The 23,648-nt window shown below is 37.3% G+C and overlaps 1 protein-coding gene across 13 annotated transcripts in view; it reads left to right on the top strand.

Moving 5' to 3' along the window:
* Nucleotides 1-19,432, top strand: part of PRPF4B (pre-mRNA processing factor 4B) — a 36,718-nt gene extending 17,286 nt beyond the window's left edge. Inside the window, exons 6-17 of one of the 13 annotated variants that reach the window (XR_003968771.1) lie at nt 310-520; nt 4,105-4,178; nt 5,513-5,603; nt 6,255-6,402; nt 7,661-7,798; nt 8,407-8,560; nt 11,421-11,535; nt 12,135-12,286; nt 13,628-13,714; nt 14,770-15,507; nt 16,015-16,060; nt 16,575-19,432. Coding sequence is in view for 2 of the 13 variants with exons in the window: in XM_030314930.1 (XP_030170790.1) it covers nt 310-520; nt 4,105-4,178; nt 5,513-5,603; nt 6,255-6,402; nt 7,661-7,798; nt 8,407-8,560; nt 11,421-11,535; nt 12,135-12,286; nt 13,628-13,714; nt 14,770-14,973 (1,374 nt within the window). In the remaining 11 variants the exon portion in view is untranslated. The other 12 variants (XR_003968772.1, XR_003968767.1, XR_003968769.1 and 9 more) reach the window with 12 other exon arrangements.
* Nucleotides 19,433-23,648: the final 4,216 nt, after the last annotated feature.

The following is a 23,648-nucleotide window of genomic DNA, read 5'->3' as shown; positions in this document are numbered from 1 at the left end:
ACAGTAGTATTTCTGCAGTGAGGCATATTCTGTTCACACTGGGGGAGATAAAAATAAGACTACAAATAGCATCACGTCTGTTCATGTCAGGTTTTGTCACCTAATGAATGTGCACCGAACATAGAAAATCTCTTTCAGAGTTGTGTGGATTTTGGAATTATATGTAAGGGATTGTGGATCTGATTCAGTGAAGGCATCAATACTCTTTAAAAAATTTTTAACATTGTTTAACACTCTTTTCAGTGCAATACCTCTTTAGCAAATATGCATCGGATTTTATGAAAATAATATGTTGTATTGTTGTTACAGAAATATAAATATCTTGCTGAAGATAGCAATATGTCTGTGCCATCTGAACCCAGCAGCCCCCAGAGCAGTACCTGTACGCGGTCACCTTCTCCAGATGACATTCTAGAAAGGGTAGCTGCTGATGTTAAAGAGTATGAACGGGAAAATGTTGATACATTTGAGGCTTCAGTAAAAGCCAAGCATAATCTAATGACAGTTGAACAGAATAATGGTAAGTTAGATTTTTGTTTTGATCATGCTTTTTTCTCAATTTTTAGCTCTGTAAATAATGAAAGAGATTGTTTTGGAATGGGGAAAAGTGAAAGGGATTAGAAATGTTGCCCCTGTTAATCCCTGTTAAATCTTATGGTAATATAGTATTAAATGTGTCCCAGTGAATGTTCTTTATAAATATTTTTTATTAGTTCACATAACCTAAAACGGTATACGGAATCCCACATTGTTACCTTCTGTTTGGGGCGCCTGGCTGGCTTAGTCAGTGGAACATGCAACCCTTGATCTCGAGGTCATGTGTTCAAGCCCCATGTTGGGCACAGAGCTTACTTAAGATAAATACATACATACATACATACATACATACATACATACATACATATATTTAAAAAATGTCATTAGCTTCTGTTTTGCTTGCTAGAGTATTCTAAAGCAGATCCCAGCCATGATTTCGTTTTGTCTATAAATACTTCATTTTGTATCTCTGCTAGATAAGAACTTTTTTTTTTTTTTAACGTTTATTTATTTTTGAGACAGAGACAGAGCATGAACAGGGGAGGGGCAGAGAGAGAGGGAGACACAGAATCCGAAACAGGCTCCAGGCTCTGAGCTGTCAGCACAGAGCCCGGCGTGGGGCTCGAACTCACGGACCGTGAGATCATGACCCGAGCCGAAGTCGGACACTTAACCGACCAAGCCACCCAGGCGCCCCGATAAGAACTTTTTTTGAAAAAACATTACTTAAAAAATTGATCGCTTTTAAATATCTAATATCTAATTACAGTTGGCTGGTTTGAATCAGAATCCACATAAGATGCCTATATCTCTCTCAATGTCTCAGAGTCTTTAATATTCTCATCCTTTCCTCCTCCCCCTTTTCCATTTACTTGTGAAGATACTGGGGCCACGTGTCCTATAAACTTTTCTTTGCACTCTGATTTTACCACATTCTTGTGCCAATTTATCTTATTTCCTCTATCTTCAGTGTTTCTTGAACACTTACATGTTGGAGACTTGAATAGATTTAAGTTAACTTTTTTGGCAAGAATACTTCATAAGTAGTGGTGTGCACTTGCATCACATCAGGTGGTGTGTAGTGTGTGCTTGTCCTGTTTTTATTGACCTTGAGATTGTGTGTTCAGATAGGAAGATCCATAGCTGTCCAATATGAAGTTTACCTCCAGCTGTTCACCTAGCAGTTTCAGTAGCCATTGGTGATCATTACTCAGATCCATTCTTTCATGAGGGGCAGGGGTGGGGGGGTGTGGACACACTCCAAAGTGGTGATTCTTAAATTATAATTCCTTTTGAATTACTACCTGTAATTCCATAAAAGAAAAGGTTTCCATTCTTTGGTTACCGTGAAACATAGTTTGTACAGGAGAGTTGTGATAAATTCTTCATTATTTTCTTTTATTGACTAATTTTTAGCATAGATAGAGTTTGGTACATTAGCAACCTCCAGAGATAACCAGTGAAATTTTGGTAGTTTTTGTCATGTTTTCATGATTTCGTATCATATACTTAAATTCTCTTTCCAACTGAGGTGGGGAGGAGCCTTTTTAAGTTGGTTTCTAATGTCTTTTTGACCCACACCCTACAGGATTGATTGGTAATATATACTTATTAATATTATTCTTTCTAGGACAGGGGTTGGCAAACTGTAAAAGGTCAGATAGAGAATATTTTAGGTTTTCATAATTTAGACTTTTTTTCTCTGTTCCAACTACTGGACTCTGCTGTTGTAGAGCAGAAGCAGCTGTGTTCCCCCCAAAAAAACCTGTGTGGACACCAAAATTTAAATTTTCAATAATTTTCAAACGTCACAAAATATTCTCATGTTTTTCCCCGAAATCTTTGAAAACATAAAAATGGACCATATGAAAATAAGGGGCCAAATTTGCTTCACTGTAGTTTGCAAAATTAGTTTTACCACAGTGTGAGATTTCACAGGCTCACCTTATGGGTATCTTGTCCCAGAACAGAAACAGCTGTTGATCTAAGGAACACTGGTGCCATTTAATAGGAAATTCCATTCAGAGGTCACAGGGCACGTAGGGGTGCCCGTTATTCATGGGACTTTTCAGTGGACAAAGCTAGGACATACATACCTTTTTGGAAGGGGGAGGTTCATACTAAAAAAGTGCCAATTCAAATTCGTACTTCTATAAGGTTTTTATTAAGTTCTTTGATTTTATATTTGTATTTTAGTGAAAAACTTGACTCCTAATAACATTATTTGGGTTATTTTGAAGCTTTTATTTACATAGTTATCAGTATGATCAATATTCTTTTTATCCTTGGGATACATTCCAAAGTGTAAAATCATTTGAAATACTTCTTTGTGTGGGTATACCACTCATTTAATAGATTTAGGTTTATTTTTTTTCTTTTGCTTGTGATTTTTTTGGAATTTTGTTTTATTATTAAAATGGTCCTTCATATGTGTGTGTATCGGTATCCTGTGTATACAAGTACACACAAAGATATATACACTCCTTGATGTGAAAAAATCTTCATTCCTTTTTATAGCTGTGTACTATTCCAGTGTAATGAATGTGCAAAAGTTTATTCATTGTCTTCTAATGGTAGATGTTTGGGTTATCTCCAGTTGTTGAGTATTTATTGGACCATTAATTATAATGCGATTGTGCATTGTCATTTTTTTAATGTGTACCACTCTGTCTTTGAGATGATTTTGTAGAAGTGGAGTTGCTGGGTCTAAAGAGTACAGTTGTGCTGTGTTTCCAAATTTTATGCTGTAAGGCTTACACGGTTTTGCCTCTCCCAAGTAATGTCTGAGTTCTTGTTTATCAGGGCTTGTTTTTGTGGGGGTTCTTGTTGGGTTTTTTGTTTTTTGTTTTTTGTTTTTTTTTTTTTGAGAGAGAGAGAGAGCATGTGCATGAGTGGGGGTGGGAGGGTAACATTCGCGAGACAGATAATTCCAAGCAGGCTCCACACCAGCAGCGCAGAGCAAGACACAGGACTCAAACACTTGAAACTGTGAGATCGTGACCTGAGCTGAAATCAAGAGTCGATTGCTCAACTGACTGAGCTACCCAGCCGCCCCTAGAATTTATTTATTTTTTTAAAAGTTTATTTTTGGGAAAGGGGAAAGTACAAGCAGGGGAGGGGCAGAGAGAGAGTGAGACCAAGGATCTGAAGCCAGCTGACGGATACCAATACAGAGCTAGAGCTCACAAACCGCGAGGTCATAACCTGAACTGAAGTTGGAAGCTTAAGTGACTGTGCCACCCAGGCACTCCTAGAAATAGAATTTTTTGAAGAGGAACTTTGATTTTAATACATAATCATTATTTACCTATTAGCATATTAATTTAACTAACATTGGAGAAAGTACTGATAATTAGGTGTTTCAACTTTCTGAAATGAATCTTTTTAGTAAAGAATGGATGGCCTTATATATGTTAAGTGTTAAAGTAACTTTTGGACAGGTATTAATGAAAAACTCGTGCAAGAGGAAAGAAAGTTTGAATTGTTAGTGATTTTACATTGATGACTGATTTGTGTTTTAATTTGTATCCCTTCATTTTTCAAATATTACTGTTCATTTCCATTTAGGTTCATCTCAGAAGAAGCTGTTGGCACCTGATATGTTTACCGAATCTGATGATATGTTTGCTGCCTATTTTGATGTAAGTAATTTTACTTATGTAATTTTAAATGAAATATATAAGCGTTGTATATGTATATAGAGAGAATAATAGATAAATATATGCTAACATTTGGACAGTCTGAGTGAAGGTTATCTGGAAACTCTCTGTACTAATGTTGCAACATTTCTCGAAGTCTGAAATTAGGTCAATATTTTAAAAACAAGTATAGCAGAACAGTTTGGGAGGTTCAGAAAAGTTAAACACCAAATGACTTAAATGTGTAGTTATTTTTCTCAAGCAACATTTTCTTGGATTTAAAAGTGTGTGTGTGTGTGTGTGTGTGTGTGTGTGTGTGTGTGTAAGGGAATAGTTAGCTGAGATAAGATGATACCAATAATTTCCAAGCTGGTATTAGAGCACAGTCCACTTTGGGCTTCGATATTATTGGTGATTGAAAAGTTAGGATTTGGGTCCTAATAAAGTAAGAGTTCTGAGTGTTATTCTAAGGCAGGGGATTAAGAAATTTTGGCTTTTTAGCCATGTTTCCAGTTTCTTTTCTTGAAAAAGTCTTAAAAACATACTCAAAAGTATGGGATTTTTTCATTATAAATTCAAGAGAATATGAGAAATAAGGAGGCTTTGGCAAGAAGAGGAAGTAGGGGGATAAACATAAAAAGGGGAAATTAAAAATGGAGTAGGATTAAGCAGTCTGTGTCTAGGACCCGGAAGACCTTGATCATGGGCCCATGTGTCTATGTCTGTATTTTAAACAGAAATACTAAATAATGCTAGGTTAAGGAATGATGAAATGATGATTGAGCCAGTGAAAGTATCAGTGCCCATCATTTGCTTGGGTGACAGGGGCCTTCTGGGTATCATGGACAGTGGTTTGTAATATTCTTAATTTCCCACACAAACTGTTAGTACAGCCAGTGACCTTTCATGCATATGGGGGAAGAGGAGCCAAGGGGTGGCAAGTGGACAAGGCAGTATAAGAAATGTGGAATTGGTAGAAGAGAGTGTTGGATACCTATTGTTAACTGAGTGCCCATCTGTAATTTTTGTCCCCCTTTGTCTGCTAATAGCTATCAAAAACCAGACCTGGTTTTGAGTCTTTTTCATTTATAATGCCCTAGTCATATTCCTAAGATTTCTTGAAGATACTTTAACTTTTTTCCTGAGCGTTATTGTGATACAAGAGACTTTGTTACTCATGTTTCCAGGTGATGGTAAGAGTTTACTTAATTTGGCATAAGATGTTTTTATTGAATTATAGCTTGTTTTGCCCATTTTTGTTTTAAAGGAAGTGTTTTAAATGTCTGCCTGATTAGTAGGTAAATGGCTCTCTTGTTGCCTCCTTCATTTCATTTCAGAGTGCTCGTCTTCGGGCTGCTGGTATTGGGAAAGATTTCAAAGAGAATCCCAACCTCAGGGATAACTGGACAGATGCAGAAGGCTATTACCGTAAGTTCACGGTTCTGATTAATTTTAGACTTCTAAAATATTTTATAGAATTCTGTTGCTTGATGCAGTCACACGTTGGAGAACTCTTGAAAGTCCCATTACAGTGCCAGCACTTACAAAGTATGGCACATCGGATAGCTGCATGAACCCATGTTGTAATCTAGTAAGCAGCCCACGAGCTTCATGAATAGAAGTGAGGTAAAAACTTGATGTGCAACTTAAATCTATTCAAAGTTGTTTTCAGCCATGAGATAAGCCTCCAGGAGGAAGGGGGAACGTCACTTGCTCGTCTTGATCTGAAAACCAAGAAAAACGACATACAAGGAGCTTGGGATGCCAGTCATGCAGTATTTGTCCTGCAGGACTACAGTTGGAAACACTTCAGTGAGCACATTTCTTCCCTACTCAATGTTGAAATCCTCAGCAGTGGATAGGAAGTGGGCATGCAGCTTGAACCACATTATGAAAGAGTGACGAATGATGGAGGCTTGGCTTTGATTCTCCCTGGTGCCTAGGACACCAAACACACAGTAGAGATTTGACACATTTTTTTAAGTGACTGCACTGTGTTTCTTTTTATTATGTGTATCTCAGAGTTTTCTTAAGTATTTATTGTTTTCAAAATTCCCATTTCTTAATTTACTTTTCTAGGCGTGAACATAGGTGAAGTCCTAGATAAGCGTTACAATGTGTATGGCTACACTGGCCAGGGTGTATTCAGTAACGTTGTACGAGCCAGAGATAATGCAAGAGCAAACCAAGAAGTGGCTGTAAAAATCATCAGAAACAATGAGCTCATGTAAGTTCAGAAGACATATATAATGAAACCTAAAAACACAGGTATTCACACATGAAGATTTTTAAAAAGTGTAACAGTCTATAAAAGTATTGCAGTTCTAAAATGACAGAATGATGGTATTGAATCTGATGCCCTTTTTCTTTTGTACAGCAGAGGTAATTGCCATATCCATATGTTCTAATAAGTACAATCCATAACCACACACTGAGTTGATGTTAAAGTCAACTTGCCATTATTTTTATTTTTTAATTTACATCCAAGTTAGCATATAGTGCAATAATGATTTCAGGAGTAAAATCTAGTGAGTTCATCCCCTACATACAACACCCAGTGCTATCCCAACAGGTGTCTGTCCTCCTTAATGCCCATCACCCATTTAGCCCCTCCCCCCACCCACAACCCTTCCAGCAACCCTCAGTTTGTTCTCTACATTTAGATCTTCTAAGTTTTGTCCCCCTCCCTATTTTTACATTATTATTTTTTTAACATTTATTTATTTTTGAGACAGAGAGACAGAGCATGAACGGGGGAGGGTCAGAGAGAGGGAGACACAGAATCTGAAACAGGCTCCAGGCTCTGAGCTGTCAGCACAGAGCCCGATGCGGGGCTCGAACTCACAGACCGCGAGATCATGACCTGAGCCGAATTCGGCCGCTTAACCGACTGAGCCACCCAGGCGCCCCCATTATTTTTGCTTCCCTTTCCTTATGTTTTATCTGTTGTGTATTTTAAATTCTACATATGAGTGAAATCATGATACTTGTCTTTCCCTGGCTAATTTTGCTTAGCATAATGCACTCTCGTTCCATCCATGTTGTTGCAGATGGCAAGATTTCATTCTTTTTGATTGTCGAGTAATAGTCCATTAAATTGTAATTAGAATTTTAGAGGAAAACCAAATATTTAATACTTGGTAAGACATCCATTATTAGACTCTTACACCAGAACTTGTACAGGGTGGTTCTGTTTTTGTTAAAATAACATTTACATCAAGATGTTTTTGAGATAAAATATGTGCAAGATTGAATTCCCTTCAAGCAATGTGGGTTTGTTTCTTAGTGTTTCTGTTAATTGTGGAAATTAACTGCATGAGAACAATATTTGGCTCAGTATAAATTATTGCATTAATGATATACAGACTTGTCAGTCCTCAATAGATTTATTAGTATTTAAAAAAAATTTCAAACTAGTTAAATATTGTTTGATTTTTTTTTTTAATCTGTATTGTGTTCAGTTTTGATTTTCTTTTACTTTTCAGGCAAAAAACTGGCTTAAAAGAACTAGAATTCTTGAAAAAACTTAATGATGCTGATCCTGATGACAAATTTCATTGTTTGCGACTCTTCAGACACTTTTATCACAAGCAGCATCTCTGTCTCGTATTTGAGCCTCTGAGGTAAGCTGTCAAATCTGTACATTACTAAACACTTAGATAAATGCGATGACAAATTTTCTGTGTGTTTTATTTTTCCAGTTAGCTCTGGGTTTGTCTTTTACTTTTGGTTAAGAACTAGTTTCTTGACAGTAGTTAATGTATAAACACTAATTGATTGCATACCGTGTGCCAAACTCTAATCTCCTGTAGCCATCAGCGCAACAGAGGTTCTCCGAAAGTTCAGTACTTTTACACCATGATAAAAAGAAATGGAAATAGTGGAGTAGGAAAATACAATTTTGATTGTCAAAAGTATGGCTTTAGTTTTGGGCTTTCAGATGTAAACCATTCTGAAATCAATAGGAATTTTACCATTGTATGTCTTCCCTTCTATTTTTGAAAATTGAGTTTTACTGGAAAGTTGTGTTATATACACACAGATTCATGTGCTCTCATTTCAATGTAGAATAATTTATTAAACATCTGAGGAGGTTCTTGAACAGGTACTTTCATTATAATCCAGATTGCAGATTTGATTTTACTTTATGGTTGGACATGATTTTGCCTTTTTTATTTCCATTTTGCATTGTAACCCCTAATTTTGTGTTGTTGCTTTTCTCTCCTAAAAGTATGAATTTACGAGAAGTGTTAAAAAAATATGGTAAAGATGTTGGTCTTCATATTAAAGCCGTGAGATCCTATAGTCAGCAGCTGTTCTTGGCATTAAAACTCCTTAAAAGATGCAATATCCTACATGCAGATATCAAGCCAGACAATATCCTGGTAAGTCCATCAGTCAGGTTGCCTTGTATATCCATAAAGTTTCTTACCAATGATGTGATTACCATTGTATTATTCTAGAAACGATGTCTTAGAAGAACAACTCAGTATATTAATTACCCATTACAAAGGACTTAACCAGGGTTTACTTTTATGGAAGTTGGTCCATGAAATTTCATAGTAAAGTGTAAAGAAAGGAAATAGGCTATTGTCCCCAATTTTTTCCTTTTGATTGATGGATTTAGAGTACACATAAATCTCAGGAGTGCTTTAATGGAGTAATGGTGGGTTTCTTCTGGTATCTAAAAAGAAAAAGAAATAAAAGATGCATATGTGTTGTTTGAAATTAGGAATGTTCACAACTCTTTGTTCTCTGTGGTCTGACAGGGTTAGAGACACTTAAGGAGAATTATCTCTTAAATCTACAGTTTGTCTGTAGGTGCCCAGGAGGGGGTCCAAACACAGTAACTCAGTTGTGATTACACTGAAAGGTGTCCCTTTCAGTCTTTATCTCCTAAGGACTTCTGGTATAAGATGCAGCTTTCACAGAGTACATGTTTTTGAAATTTAAAAGTAATATATCCTTATAGGGGAGTGATGAATGCACACATACCTCTTCCCTCCCTGGCCCCATTTCTTCACCCCTGTTCTGAGATGTTCAGAGTTGCGGGTATGTTCACAACTTGAGGAATTCCTAACTTGTCTGCTAGTAACATGTTCTACACTTTTAAAAGATTACGATCCCATTAAAGTTTAAGGATCCCTTGTCAGTAACTTACCTGTTAGTTCAGATTCTTCTTTTGCTTTTTTAATATCTTAAAATATTTTCTTCCAGACTAGCACGTAAATAATGAGACATTCCATCTTAGCATGTTTTGTCTGACTTTACAATGTATTGCATATCCAGTATAATTTGGGTTAGAAGAGCTGAGTAATTACAGTGAAATCAATGAATTGTAGACTTGCCTAGTCAACTTCATAGTTAGTTTTTACCTCAATTTTCTTTAAATTGTGAAATATACCATTCATATCAAAGAATGTGTAAGATCTATAAAACCTAAAGGTAACTGTGCATTGAAAATCTGTTTAACCACCATAGAAGTTAAAGAATAAGACCTTTGCCAGTATTCAGGAGCTCTTATCTTTAAAACTTCATTTTCTTTGAGTTAATGCTACTCTCATAAGGTTTTCACATGGACTTCAGACACTGAATGATGTCTCTCCTTCCCAAGAAAGGAGGAAATAGACCTCAGAGATCACAAGGGAGCTGCTTGTGAATGAAAATCCAAAACTTCTAGCCCAGGATTTCAACCATCAGTGTGGTAGGAGTACCACATTCCTTGTGAGAGGATAGAAATTATGTAGCCAAACTGAAATGCACATAAGTGTGGCTCCCCTGCTATCATTTAAGGCATGTTAGCCAGCCCAAGAGTGGAACTCCTGTCAGTGGAACTGGTAGATTCTAATTTTAAAATTGTCCTGAGGTTTCTCTGGGTTTTAAACTGCTTCGTTAATTAAGTAGCTGAATGCAGTTTATACTTTTTAAAAAGCTTCACAAGTACTTTTCCATTTGAAGATCCCTATCTTCCTGAGACCCCAGATGAAGAGAATGGTTACGGATATGGCAGTTAAAAATAATCATTTCCATTATTAACTTAATTCTGTGGATATCAACTGTAATGGGCCAATCTGTAACACTGACCAGACTTGGATATCCCAGTAGAAAGTGTTTATGTTAAAGTGTTATGTTTCTTTGGGGTGGGAACTATAGGCCAAGTTCAAGTCCCAACTCGGAATTTGTGTGTGTCTCTTTTGAAGGGGGGAAGGGACTCTGGAATATGAATTATCTTCACTTGTTAATCCTGAACATGCTTCTGACTCATGAGTGGCAGCAGCCATGGGAGCAGCTCCAGCCTTTCTCAGCAGATGTCACTGTTACTGTGTATGTTGAAGTATTTACAAAGGAAAAAAGAAACAAATGACTAATATAGAGTTCATATTTATCAAATATTGTGCCAAATATATTTAACATTTTCTTGACTAATACCTTTTTTATATTTAAGGGATTTAGTATTTTTTAGACTTGAAGTGATTGCTAAATTTGGGATGGTCTAGCAGCTTCCGGTGAAGAATGTTTTTGCTCTGATTTTGTCCAGATTTAATCTGAATCGTCCTCTGCTTTCATTGCTATTCATAATTTTCTGGCAACTGAAAGTTAACCTCAGTCCATTGAAAGTTAGAATCTGAATGTGATCCCTTCTTAATAAACGTGTTCATGTTCCTTTAAATTAGTAACTTGACTTTATTCAGGTGTTCTGGGGATTTTTAGAAGATGCTTTGCTTCAATGAGATTTTTCTATTACCCCTCCCTTTTCAACGTTTATTTATTTTTGGGACAGAGAGAGACAGAGCATGAACGGGGGAGGGGCAGAGAGAGAGGGAGACACAGAATCAGAAACAGGCTCCAGGCTCTGAGCCATCAGCCCAGAGCCTGACGCGGGGCTCGAACTCACGGACCGTGAGATCGTGACCTGGCTGAAGTCGGACGCTTAACCGACTGCGCCACCCAGGCGCCCCACCCCTCCCTTTTCAAAGTAGCATAGGTTAAAATTGTACTTGGTATTATTCCATATTTCCTCACTGAAAAAAGTTCTTTTAACTAATTATAATCAAATACTTGATAGCTCTTAATTTTTTATAATTAGGAAATTGAGTTCTAAGATAATTAGAAAAGGAATTTTTAAATGGGTAACTTTGTTTTCAGTATTGGAAATAACTTCTCAAAACCCATTGTTTTTTATCTGATTATTTGTCTTAATTCTTTCTGGCATGAATTAAACTTCCATGATAAAATGTTTTGCAGGTTAATGAATCAAAAACTATTTTAAAGCTCTGCGATTTTGGGTCGGCTTCACATGTTGCGGATAATGACATAACACCTTATCTTGTCAGTAGATTTTATCGTGCTCCTGAAATCAGTAAGTCTCTTCAGCTGTTCTTTGACCTGGGCCATCATATGCAGTGGAAACAGCATATTTAATGTCTAAGTACTGTTTTCCATCGCACTTCAGCAGCTGCTCGAGGTCATTCATGAGGAAGGGAACCGTAGCAAGTTCATCCTCCTCAGGTGGAATGGTGGTAGTTGTGACAGGAGTCTTGATCATGTCTGGCAAGAGTAGCAAAACAGTTCTGGAAAATCCTCGGCTTTAGAAGACTGCTCTTGATTACTCAAGGTCTGATTATCAAATTTATGGATTATATGGGACCTTTGTTTTTTCTCTTCCTGTTGCCTTGGTTGAGGCTGGTTAGCACCTCCACCAAAGGTGAAATGAAAAAAGAAATACACACTTTCTTCCACACCCCCCTTCAGTCCCTTCTGCATTTTCTCATTTTTTAAGGTTTTTAAGTTTAAGAGTCTACTAAGAATTAGTGGGGGAAAAAACATAAAGCTAATGCCAAAGTGCGGTATTAAGATTGCAGTTATGGAGGCCGAGCTAAATTAATCCCTCATTAATGAAAATAAATTGTAGTTGATTGTTTTTATCATCATGTATTAACACTCCCATTTTGTTTTCAGTTATAGGGAAAAGCTATGACTATGGTATAGACATGTGGTCTGTGGGTTGTACCTTATATGAACTCTACACCGGAAAAATTTTGTTTCCTGGCAAAACCAATAACCATATGTTGAAGCTCGCCATGGATCTCAAAGGAAAGATGCCTAATAAGGTAGGACATTAGTGTGAGCTGCTTTTTGTTTTTTGAGGTCTTAGCAGTAGTTTATTGTAGACCAGTGGATTGCTGGCACTTAGTCCTCAGTAGTGTCTATAAAACAATTTCAGAAAGGCAGGTATATGGCTACTGTGATTCCTTAGTTCTTTTTCATTTCTGCTGTTTAAGTTAGTGGTTCTAATCAACCAAGAGCTGTCAAGATAAGAGAAGTCCATTTTCCTCTTCCCTCTAATGTGTCTCTTTGCTTTTCCTTATTCTTTTAAGCAGGAGGGTAGGGGCCTAGAGTTTGGAGTAGAATTGAAATTTAGGAAGAGAGATTGATGAGCATAAATTTGTTCAGCACCATACATGTGTATATATATGACTGTTTCATATCTTTGTTCTTCCCTTGTTTGTTTATTGTCCTTTAATGATGGGCAGAGAAGCAGCCTTGGGAGCACACCGTATATTGATAACAGCACCAAACATGCTTGAGAGGTGGAATGAAAAAAGATGCAGGTCAGGTTAGTTCAGATGTGAAGAAGGGCTCAGTTGTCAGAGAATGATGGGGGACTACTGGAAAAAGAACTTGATGGCCTTCAGTTTATTCAGATTGGAAGTTCTTTGGGAAAGGAAGTTACCAAGAAAACTCCCTTGAACTTGACATCTTTATAACCTAAAATTCACCCTTAATGCTTCAGCTACAACAATTATTTCAGAAATGAAGCAGAAACTTGAGGCATTTATAAACCTGAGGGCCATATGTTAGACTTTGATGATTTCAGCTTATTTGCTAAATTTCTGAGAGATTACAGATTTTTCCACGTATGGGTCAGAAGCCATTGTATTTTTCAGGTACTGTCCAAATTCTATTATGTTGGGCTTGGTTAGAAGAAGTTACACAAAAACCATGTTGGTATTTGTTTTAATGAGGTCTCACCTATATCCTCTTTGGACCATTGGAACATAATTTGTGAAATGTCATTGGGTTTCTTAAACTGCCAAGAGAAAAGGGTCCAAATGTGTGATACTTTTACTTTCTAAGCATAAATTATTTTGTCTTTGTTTGATCCTCAATTTTGAATAATGAAAGCACAATGTGATACTATAATTGGTTTAAGTCACTGCCTGGGAAAACTGAATTTCATGATATTAAGTAGTTTCAGGCACAGCATTTCTATTTGCTCTTTCAAAGGGGTTAAACTCTCCAGAGCAAGGACTCTAAGATTCCTAAACAAGGAGACAAACCTAGAGAGACTAAATTAATATTATTTGTGACTTGTTTCGTATTAAATTGTTAGTAGGCCAGACTGTTTCATAATAGTTCAAAACCCAAGTTTTGTTTTGCTTTATTGCCAGATGATTCGGAAAGGCGTATTCAAAGACCAACATTTTGATCAAAATCTCAACTTCATGTATATAGAAGTTGATAAAGTAACAGAGAGGGTAAGTCTCTTTTAGCTGTGCTACATTAAATGATTTTCTTACTGTGAACAAACAATGCTGGGTGGTACTAGGAGCAATGAATATTTAAAACACTAAAAATAATTCCTTTTGCTGTTGGCCAATTCCTGAATAAAACACAATCAGGTTATGAAAAAGATGAAGGGATTTAAAAATGTTTAGTATAATGAGTCTATTTTTATTATAGGTCATATTTAAATGGCCCTCTTCCTCTGTTCTTTGGATTCTGGCCTCCCATCCAGCTTTTGTGCTGCTTGCCAGAGTGATCTTTTTGAAAACAAATCTGATCATGTTATTCTGCCTGCTTAAAAACCCTTCTTTGGGTTCCTCTCTGATGAACTCTGCCATCTTCAGCAGTTCCCACCCCCTTGCAGTATTCTGTAAACCCCACCATGCCACACTTGGCAGTTAGCCAAAGGGCCTGCTGTGTCACACCTCTGTGCCTTTGTTCACAGACTGTCCTGACCTTATCTGCCTCCTGTACTTCCTCATCCCCTAAAAATAATTTGTCCAACTTCAAGCCTCAAGGGAAATACACATTCTACATGAGCCCTTCTAAAACCTCCAGGTTAAAGTAAGGACTTCTTTATTTTTGCCCCATTATATCGGCTGTTCTTAACTTCATCGGAGCACTTAACCACAAACACTTTTTGGTATGGACTTGCTTCCGTGTCTGTTTGTTACCACTTCAGGATAGGGAAAGTACAGTTCAAACTCAAGTGTTTACTGTTAATTATTATTAAACTGTTTTAGGGTTTTCACAGACTTCTTTCTTTTGACATTTTCTCTCTTTTTACAAAATTAAATTACAGTGTTTTTTAAAAATTGTCATTGCTAACTTGGGGTTGATTTTTTTTTCCCCATTGAAGTTTTTTGGTTGCTTCTTAAAAAGATGTAGACTAGAGGAAGCTGTGTCAAAGTTTTCAATGAGTAGATGATAATCTATGTTAGAAGTCTTGATAGACGAAGCAGTCTGATTTAAGTTACATATGCTTAGTAACTCATTTAGACATACACATTTTAAAAATTATTTTTAGGAGAAGGTTACTGTCATGAGCACCATTAATCCAACCAAGGACCTGTTGGCTGACTTGATTGGGTGCCAGCGACTTCCTGAAGACCAACGTAAAAAAGTACACCAGCTAAAGGACTTGTTGGACCAGATCCTGATGTTGGACCCAGCTAAACGAATTAGCATCAATCAGGCCCTACAGCATGCCTTCATCCAGGAAAAAATTTAAACGAGATGAAGAAGCTCCAAGGGTTTGAGTAATTAAATACAAAGACTGAAGAAATTTCACAGCAGTTTATTAATGTATATAAACTTATAAATATTTCTCCAGCAAATTTGAGGAAGCATGATATATTTGAATTAACACCAAGGGTGATATTTCTTTTAGAAATGTTAGTTAATCTGTTTTGTGTCTTATGTGAAATTTCACTGTAGAACTGTTTTAATTGCCAAGACTGCACAGAATTACAGTGCAAATGTATATGGTTGCAGTTCACATAAAAGACAAAAGCATCTGTTATAAAAGGAGTAGTAATGTTGGGTGGTTTATTTTTAGCAAACTTGGCTTCATATTGGTCTTCAGATAAAATGGCCAGCATAAATGCTGTTTATATTCACATTTTCCTAGGTGTGTGTGTGCAGGCCACAGCGGCATGCCCTTGGCGTAGTCAGTGCCGAAGGGGGTCTGTTCCTTCTTGAGCCTGCCTGCAGGGACGGCCTCCTCTTTTAAAGCAGGTTGTGTACAACATTCAGTACACTGAAGGTAAGCTAAACCATCAACATCACTGGCGTTTTAAGACGTTATTTTATTGGAACAGTTGACAAATGAGGGATATTAGCTTTGTGGCGGAATTCCCTGCATGTGTGCTAACTGATCTCGTTTTCTTTTTTGGCATCGCGACTGTGGCATAGTTACAATTTCTGTTCTGTTCATCACATTTAAAATTGGAAGAGTGCGCTTGATGGATAGAGCGCCTTCAGTGTACTGTTTCTTATTAACTTTAATTTTTTTAAATCAACTTGCTATAGACTTTATATACATTTTGTTAAATACAGTTCGTAGTGACATAGAAACAATGCGTAGTTTTCATTTACTAATTACAAATGTTGAGGCCTAATTCTGAGAGTCCTCATATTTAAAAGTTAGACAACATAATGAAATTTTTAACTATTTGTATGTCATTTTGAAAGTGTACTGCTTTATGGTAAAAGTGTTTTTTCATTTGTTCATTGTTTTCATTATTTGTGATCATGTTGTCTTTCAATACAGGCATAAACCTTCCACTCTTGAACAAAGCAGCTGCTTTTTAAAAGCGGTAATTGCTTCTTTACCTTTTATTTCTTTTGTAAATGAAGCTTTTCTTTAAGAATGTGACTTTAAAGTGTTGTCTATTGCATAAAACAGTTGACACTCACTTATTGTAAAGTGAAGATTGTTCTACTGCATGTGAAGTGGACCATGCAGATTTCTGTATGTTCTCAGTATGCATCACTAGATAATAAAGTCTTTTGTGAACAAGGCATTTGTAGCCATTTTTAAAAGTTTTTGTCTTCAGTGCTGGTAAGTCAGGTAAACCATAACTAGTTAAAAGCAACCTTTCATTTCTTCCTTTAAGTCTTTAAAAGAATTACTTGTTAAAGATGTAAAGCCTAGCCACAAGTTTATCATTTTATTAATAATCAGGATCCTAATTATTTCATCAAAAGAATCCTGCAAATATTGTCAGCTTTCAGTGTAGTGAGATAATTCCTGTAGGTTATGGGGTATAATTCAGGATTTAACTAATGTTTCTGCTATTTTCTCACTTTTCCTTCTGATGGTGCGGAAAGAGAAAAAAGGAAAACGGGGCACAGGCCATTCAACGCCTTCTCCAAGGGGTCTGATTTGCTGAGACACCAGCTTCACCTTCTTAACAAGGTTATTTCTGACAGCATGTGTAGATAAACATTTAGCCACAATTTAAGACAAAATCATGTAAATCAGCTTGGTTTTGCAACACAAAGGAATTCGTATTTTTAAACATGGTAGGGGAGCGTTTTCAGAAATGCATATGAATCTTTTCTGTTTGGGTGGTAAAATTAATGCTTGTCTTCCTGAGCAATGTGGAAAATAATCAGATTTTTGGGGTTTAAATAATATTTTTAAATTGTAAATGGGATTTTTTTATTCACCCAGGCACCTAATTACAACAAGATGCACGTTTTGGTGCATTCAAGAATGGAAAAATCAGAATAGCAGCATTCTTCTGGTGGGTTTTGCTCCATTTAAAGACATGAAATGAACTACAGCCAGGAAGGTGATAGATGATATAATAAGCCAACTTTGAATCTACACCCCGTCTCTTCATGGTTTAGACTTTACTAAAGTAAATACAAGCTGGTTTCCATCTTCAGGTAGAGGGAAGCCTTTTACAAAAGGCTTCACAGGTGCAGCTTTTCTACCTTAACAAAATGGGTAGTGATTTTCCCACCATGATTTACTTTATTTTGGTGATCATATGCTGCATATTCGAGTCTTTTGTAGTTATTTTCACTCAAAATAGTTAACATTTTGATGATGCTTCTGGTGATTTTTCATGGCTTCGTTTTATATAATTATTTAAGTAAGTTAACTTCCACTAGAGACAGTTCATCTTATGCCTTCAAAACTATTACCTATTCTTTAAAAAACAAAGTTGCTTGTTACTTGTTCTTTGTGTTTTAGGTGCAGTTCAGTGGAAGATGATGACAGCCAGAAGACATGAGCTAAGGTTTCTGTCCTATAAAAGATTAAAACAAACAAACAAAAAAGAATCCTCCATTTAATTTTTGTCTAATTTTTTAGTTTTCAGCCTTATCATTTGGGTTTCGTTAATGTTTGGCACTTAGAGTAGTAGTGCTGTTGTGTTCATCTGTACATGCTTGTTTTATTGTGCTTCCTGCCTCTCCCCTCTCTTCCCTCCCCTACAGTAAAAACAGTGGTCATTGAGTGGTTGGTAGGAAAGACTCCTCAATGGCGAGATTCCACATTAAATACGTGGCCGTCAGAATTGGTCCCTAGGGGTTATTAGGAAACTAGAAACCACCAAAACCTCGTACATCAAAAAAGCAGTCTTTAGCTTTAGGTATCTAATCTCCTTGGCAAATGCAAAAGAATAGCAAGTCGTGGAATTTGAAGAACACTATTATTCAACTCCCTTAATCCTCTTTCCTTTTAATCCAGCTTTCCTTTTAGTCCCTTTGTTTTCACAAGTGCGCCAATCATGGTCTTAAAATAGACACAGTATTTAGAGTCACTGTCAGTTTTTCTTCTTAAGGGAAATGAGAGAAGTCAATCTTTCCAAATTTAGCATTCCTAGATTTGTCTATTTGAAAGGAACTCTGTAAACATTCTTTATATACATACACAGGATTTGATTAGAATTTGTAATTTTGCAGAGGCAGAAATTCAGAGCTTGGTAAGACCTGTGTGTTTGATTATGGTCATTTAGTTGAATTACCTTTAACCTACATTCATATTTCACAGTAGCTGTATAGTTTTCAAATAAGTTAATCTCAGGTAAAGCTTTTTGTTTTATTACACTTCACAGCAAAATATACCGTGAATGTGTCAGACTTCAGGGTTCCTAAGTCTTAGGACACAACCCTCAAAAAGGTCCTACTTTCTGTAGTGAGAGGGTAGGTGAGATCCAGAAAGCACATACATTGGAGAGCCCATTCTAGGTGGACCTTATTCTCAAAGGTCTCAGAATTCAGGTTAGAATATCCAAGTTTTGAAGGAAGGGAGCATCTGGTCATAAACTTTGAAGACCTTCCCAGTATTCACTTTCACCCTTAAGTCCTTATTAATAGCATCCTGTTTATTCAAACCCAGTGTATAACTCATTCCACTCTACTACTTCAAAATAGTTTTGTATTTGTAAAATACTGTAACCTTTTTTTTCCCCATTATAATAACCACCTCTTTTCTCTAAAACAAATACTCAGGCATTTCTACAATATGAAAAACATGTTTTATGGTATGTGGTAGAGCAGAGAAATGTAATGTTCTCACATTTTTTTCATATTTGCATCCATCCTGCTTTGCTTTACCTGTACTTGATCATCATTTGGTTACTGGAGCTGGCTAGGTAGAAATAAAATCTCTGAAATGACACAGGAATCACATATCTTCAAACTTAGGCCAGGCAGTTAAGGAATGCCCTTTTTAAATGGTGGAGATAGGAAAGAAGTAGACATTCAAATAAGTAATTTCCTTTCATGAGTTATGATGATATCATTAGAAATTGGGCTTCATAAAGTGTTTCTTTCCTTGTAGTATACTAGTTCAAGCATATATTATGCAACACAAGTTTTATCATTCTCCTAGATGGAATGTCTTCCTTTTGGAAGTGTTCACTACAGATTCATTTGTGTTTTTTTACATGTCAATAATGTACACTAAATTGACTTAAAATGTTTTCCAGTTATTTGATAGATATCATCATGGCATCTTTAATTGTTTTTTTCTCCTTCTGTATGTAGGGTAAGGGACTGTTCTTCTGAAGAATCTTTCCATTTAGTGATCAAGATATGGAAGCTGGTCTCTGAAAATACTCAATGTGTATCCCAATTACTCATGGTATCATTTGAATTGTAACTTGCATTTTAAATAGAAACAATGTTTCCAATTATTGGGAAACCTTAATAAAATATGCCTCTTGTTACCAGATTGTCTCCTGATTTTTTCCTTTGCTCCAGTTTGGTATTTTGTGTTTAGTTTTAAATTAAAACACCATTTCCTACCTAAAGTTTCTTAGATGCTATTTTACTGGTGTTCATAGATCTGCCTCGAAAGGTATTCTGTGCTCAAATCTGATTGGCAACTGCCGGATTAAGTTAGAGTGGTATTTATAGGTTCTCAGAAGACATCTGATGTGCATCCCAGTGAGGGCAAAGGTATAGAGAGAAGTTTACCAAACCACTTGGCAGAATATGCCCTTTCACAGAACCTGCTGTTTGGAAACAGCCTAGTATCTTCCTTACAAACATCAAAATACTTCCTAGCGACTAAGTGCACAACACACACCAAACGAAGGGTGTTGGATTCCTATTCTTGGTACATATAGTTCTGATTTGGTTTTCCTAATAATAGAAACATAGTAAGGAGAGAACTTCCTCTTCTGTAATGATTTCATTCAATTGGTTCATTGCAGATGGGGAAGGCTGGCAAATACTGGACTTATTTAGTCTGTCCATTTTCGTTTAAGGAAATGTCCTTAACAAAACAAACAACGTGTAAAATGCTTAAGAGTGGCAGTGAGGCTGAGTGGCTCTTTAACACACAAAGCAGGACTGAGAATGGAAGACAGCCAGAATGTGTGGCTGTGTGAATACACCTGACCTAGCTGATGCTCCCTTCTCTCATTAGTGGTCGATTCCTGGTTTTGGGAAGAAATGAGCCAAATGGCAGTGGTTCTGGATACCCTCCCCCCCCCCCAAAGGCCCCAGTTGTTTTCTGCTTGGGCTAGCAGGCGATTAATGACCATATGCTATTCCTCTAAAGTGACATGAGAGTCTTGAGATCCTGTTTTTTATCAGAGTGTATTGGGCTTGGGAGGAGGTTGCTGCAAACTTTAAAGAGAAAGATGTGCTTTCTCTCATTGAGGAAATCGAAAGATCCAAAAGCTAAGACAAGGCTTCAATACTAGAGAGCTAAACATGGGGAATTTATGAGCAAGCCATTAAGCCAAATTCAACTAAAGTTTACTGGACAGAATTAACTTCCAATTTAAACATGTCCGTTACAAACTGCCAGATGTTTCTTCAAAATTAGTAGTAGAAGTTGGCTATTTTTCAAGGCCGTTGGAAGTCAAGTCTTTTGACTTTGTTGGTAACTACTGTGCCCCCACCCTCAGTGGTGAGTTTTCCTTGTAGGGGTAAAATAGGCAATGTTTGGCTATCCTTTTACAAGATGAACTCAAGATGGCTACATCTTCCTATGTACATTATGCCTCTTCCAACCTCATTTTAGGGACTCCATTTAAACACAAAATATTTTGGCAACTATTTTTACAAATGATCATGACGTGTTAAAATTAGTACCTTTGCCTCATAATTGAAATCTGCACTGCTGCAAATGTGTTTTTTACATAGTTACATTGAACACAATTAGGGACTGGGGCATCTGGGTGGCTCAGTTAAACAGCTGACTTCGGCTCAGGTCATGATCTCCCAGTTTGTGAGTTCTAGCCCAGCATTAGGCTCACTGCTGTCAGCACAGCCTGTTTTGGAGCCTCTGTCCCCTCTCTGCCCCTCCCCTGTCGGTTCTCTCTCTCAAAATAAACTTAAAAAAATAAAGCAATTTGGGACTAATTGAAAACTGGTGTTTCAGTAGCTATTTTGTTTTTGTTTGTTTGTTTTCAGGTCTAATGACATCCTAAATAAAGTGGCCTGGTTATGTTTGCAGTAAGAAATTTGCCCTACCTCTAAGACATTAAAGCTGAGAATCTGTCTCCTCCCACCTCCCAAAGCAATCCTATTCATGGGAATCTATTTCATGGAACTGCTGACCGTGATCTTTTACTACCTCTCCCTCTAAAATACCCCCCCCATTGCCCATGTCCCACTCCCACTCCTGATCTTGACAACCAGGGACAGTGTCTGCATCACTTCATACCATGTCCCTGATGCCTGGCACATGCCTTGTAAGATGTAGGACATTAATAATCTTGAGTTGTTACTCCAGTGACAGTGAATTCAGTGCTGAGGCAGCTCATTCCATTCAGTGTGCTCTCCTGTGTCATTCCTATTTTCCCTGATCTATTTTGTAATTTGCCAGGCACTTTACTCAATCCTCACATGATTATATGAGATAAAAGATAACTCTATCCACCTTACCAATTAGGAAAGTGAAGAACCAAGGTTAAGGAACCTGACTGAGGTGTATAGCTGTTAAGTGGCAGAGCCTGGGTTCAGACTCAGTCTGGCCTTGGAGCCAGTGCCTGTAACTGCTGTGTCACCTAACAGTCCTCAAAGCTGGGTAAAGTCCTTTCCTCATGTACTGTGAAGGGTATCTACATGCCAACCAATGATTGTTCGGGATACAGTGGTGAACAGAACAGGCATGTCCCTTTCCTGAAGCTTTCACAGATAAAAATTACATCATTACAACCCTAAAGGTGAAGGGATAAAATGCAAGCAAGTAAAGAAGGTAGAAATGAGAATGGGTACAAGGGTTGGCAAATAAGGCTCAATACTCAGAGCTGTAAGAATGAGAGTAAGGATGGGGCACCTGGGCGGTTCAGTCCGTTGAGCATCTGACTTCAGCTCAGGTCATGATCTCACAGTTTGTGGGTTCGAGCCCTGCATCAGGTTCTGTGCTGACAGCTTGGAGCCTGGAGCCTGCTTCAGATTCTGTGTCTCCCTCTCTGCCGCTCCCCTTCTCACACTCTGTCTCTCTCTCAAAAATAAAGATTAAAAAAAATTTTTTTTAAATGACAGGGTGGTTGAGAGGGGAAACCACAAAGATCATTCGTTGCAAGCTGGAACAGAGTGAAAGCTGGAGTCCATTTTTGTATTCTATCAAAGGCATGTTCTAGTACTTTGGATAATGACACCAACTGTGTGGGATTTAGGCAAAATTCTGTTCTATGACAAGGGATCCTGGACAGTTAATTTTCTATTGCTGTGTTGATGCAGTTCCAGAAAATTCTTGGAAACTAATCTAAAAACTAAGCATGCTCTCTTTAACCTCTGCTTCTAAGCAAACTCCTTGAGCCTTATTCTTTGACTACAAATAGCACAAAGGAAACTGAGCTGCAGTTGCTGTCTTCAGCGTGTATTTGAATCGTCCTGAAAATTCACCTCGCCGTCTGGATCTCATGTTATTTCATCTTATGGGGGGGGGGGGGCGCAGGGGGCGGGGGCATGCTACACAAAAATGTAATATCAATTGCCTTGGTGGGGGGCTGGGAGTGGGAACAGGACTTTTATTTCTCATTTTCCTTTGGGTAACCTAAAAGTTTTAATCCTAAAAATAAAAAATAAAAATAAAAAAAATAATAAAAAAAAAAAAGTTTTAATCCTGTGTTACTTTTTTAATGTTTAAGAAAAACTCATTTGAATTCACCAACCATCAACTGAAAACCAAAGCACATGATCCCCACCAACCAACCCTGAGCATTTTGCATCAAGTTTTTCCTTCAGGTTTTTCAAACTGGGATCCAAGAACCACCTGCATTAAAATCACCTGGGAAGTTTACCAGGCAGGTTCCCTGGCCCCACTCTCAAAAGATTCTGTGTCTGTGCACCTGTGGTAGAACCCAGGACTCAGCTTTTTTGTTTCCCTGATTCTTAGGTGCAGTAAGCTGTGTCCATCACATAGTTCCCCCTGCCTCCAATCCCCACACACTTTTTTAAATAAGAAACTTCAGCTGTTTGAGTTTCAACTAACCAGGGTTAAGACTTCCAGCAACAAAGAACTTTGGGGAAAAGTTCCACTAACAGATTTTGGCTGCTCTTGTGGACAGCAACCTTTTCTCATTTTACCTGTGACATTTTAAAACTACTTAGTCTGAGTGGAAGAGGGTTGTTTCATATCTACAACTATAGTTAGTCTCCAAGGGAACTGATCTTGCTTTCATGTATATGACCAAGGACCTGGGAAAGGAACATTTTTTAAGATTCACAGGAGGACCCAGGGGCTCTCGCATATTAACTTAACAAAATAGCAAGTATTTTAGCTTTTAATGGTCAAGCAAATACTCAAAAGATTGGTCAAAATGATAGACAAAGGAGATTTGTAGAGGCAGTAAAGGAAAGGAAAAAGGAACCAGAGTGGGAAGAACTAAAAAGCGGTAACTACACTCTTCAAACTATAATAGAACACAAAATATACCAACACTCTTCAAACTATAATAGAACACAAAATATACCAGCAATAAG

Source organism: Lynx canadensis, chromosome B2, assembly GCF_007474595.2.
Source record: "Lynx canadensis isolate LIC74 chromosome B2, mLynCan4.pri.v2, whole genome shotgun sequence".
In the NCBI taxonomy this organism is placed as follows: domain Eukaryota; kingdom Metazoa; phylum Chordata; class Mammalia; order Carnivora; family Felidae; genus Lynx; species Lynx canadensis.
The sequence above is the reverse complement of the archived record's forward strand: the minus strand, read 5'-3'. Positions and strand labels throughout refer to the sequence as shown.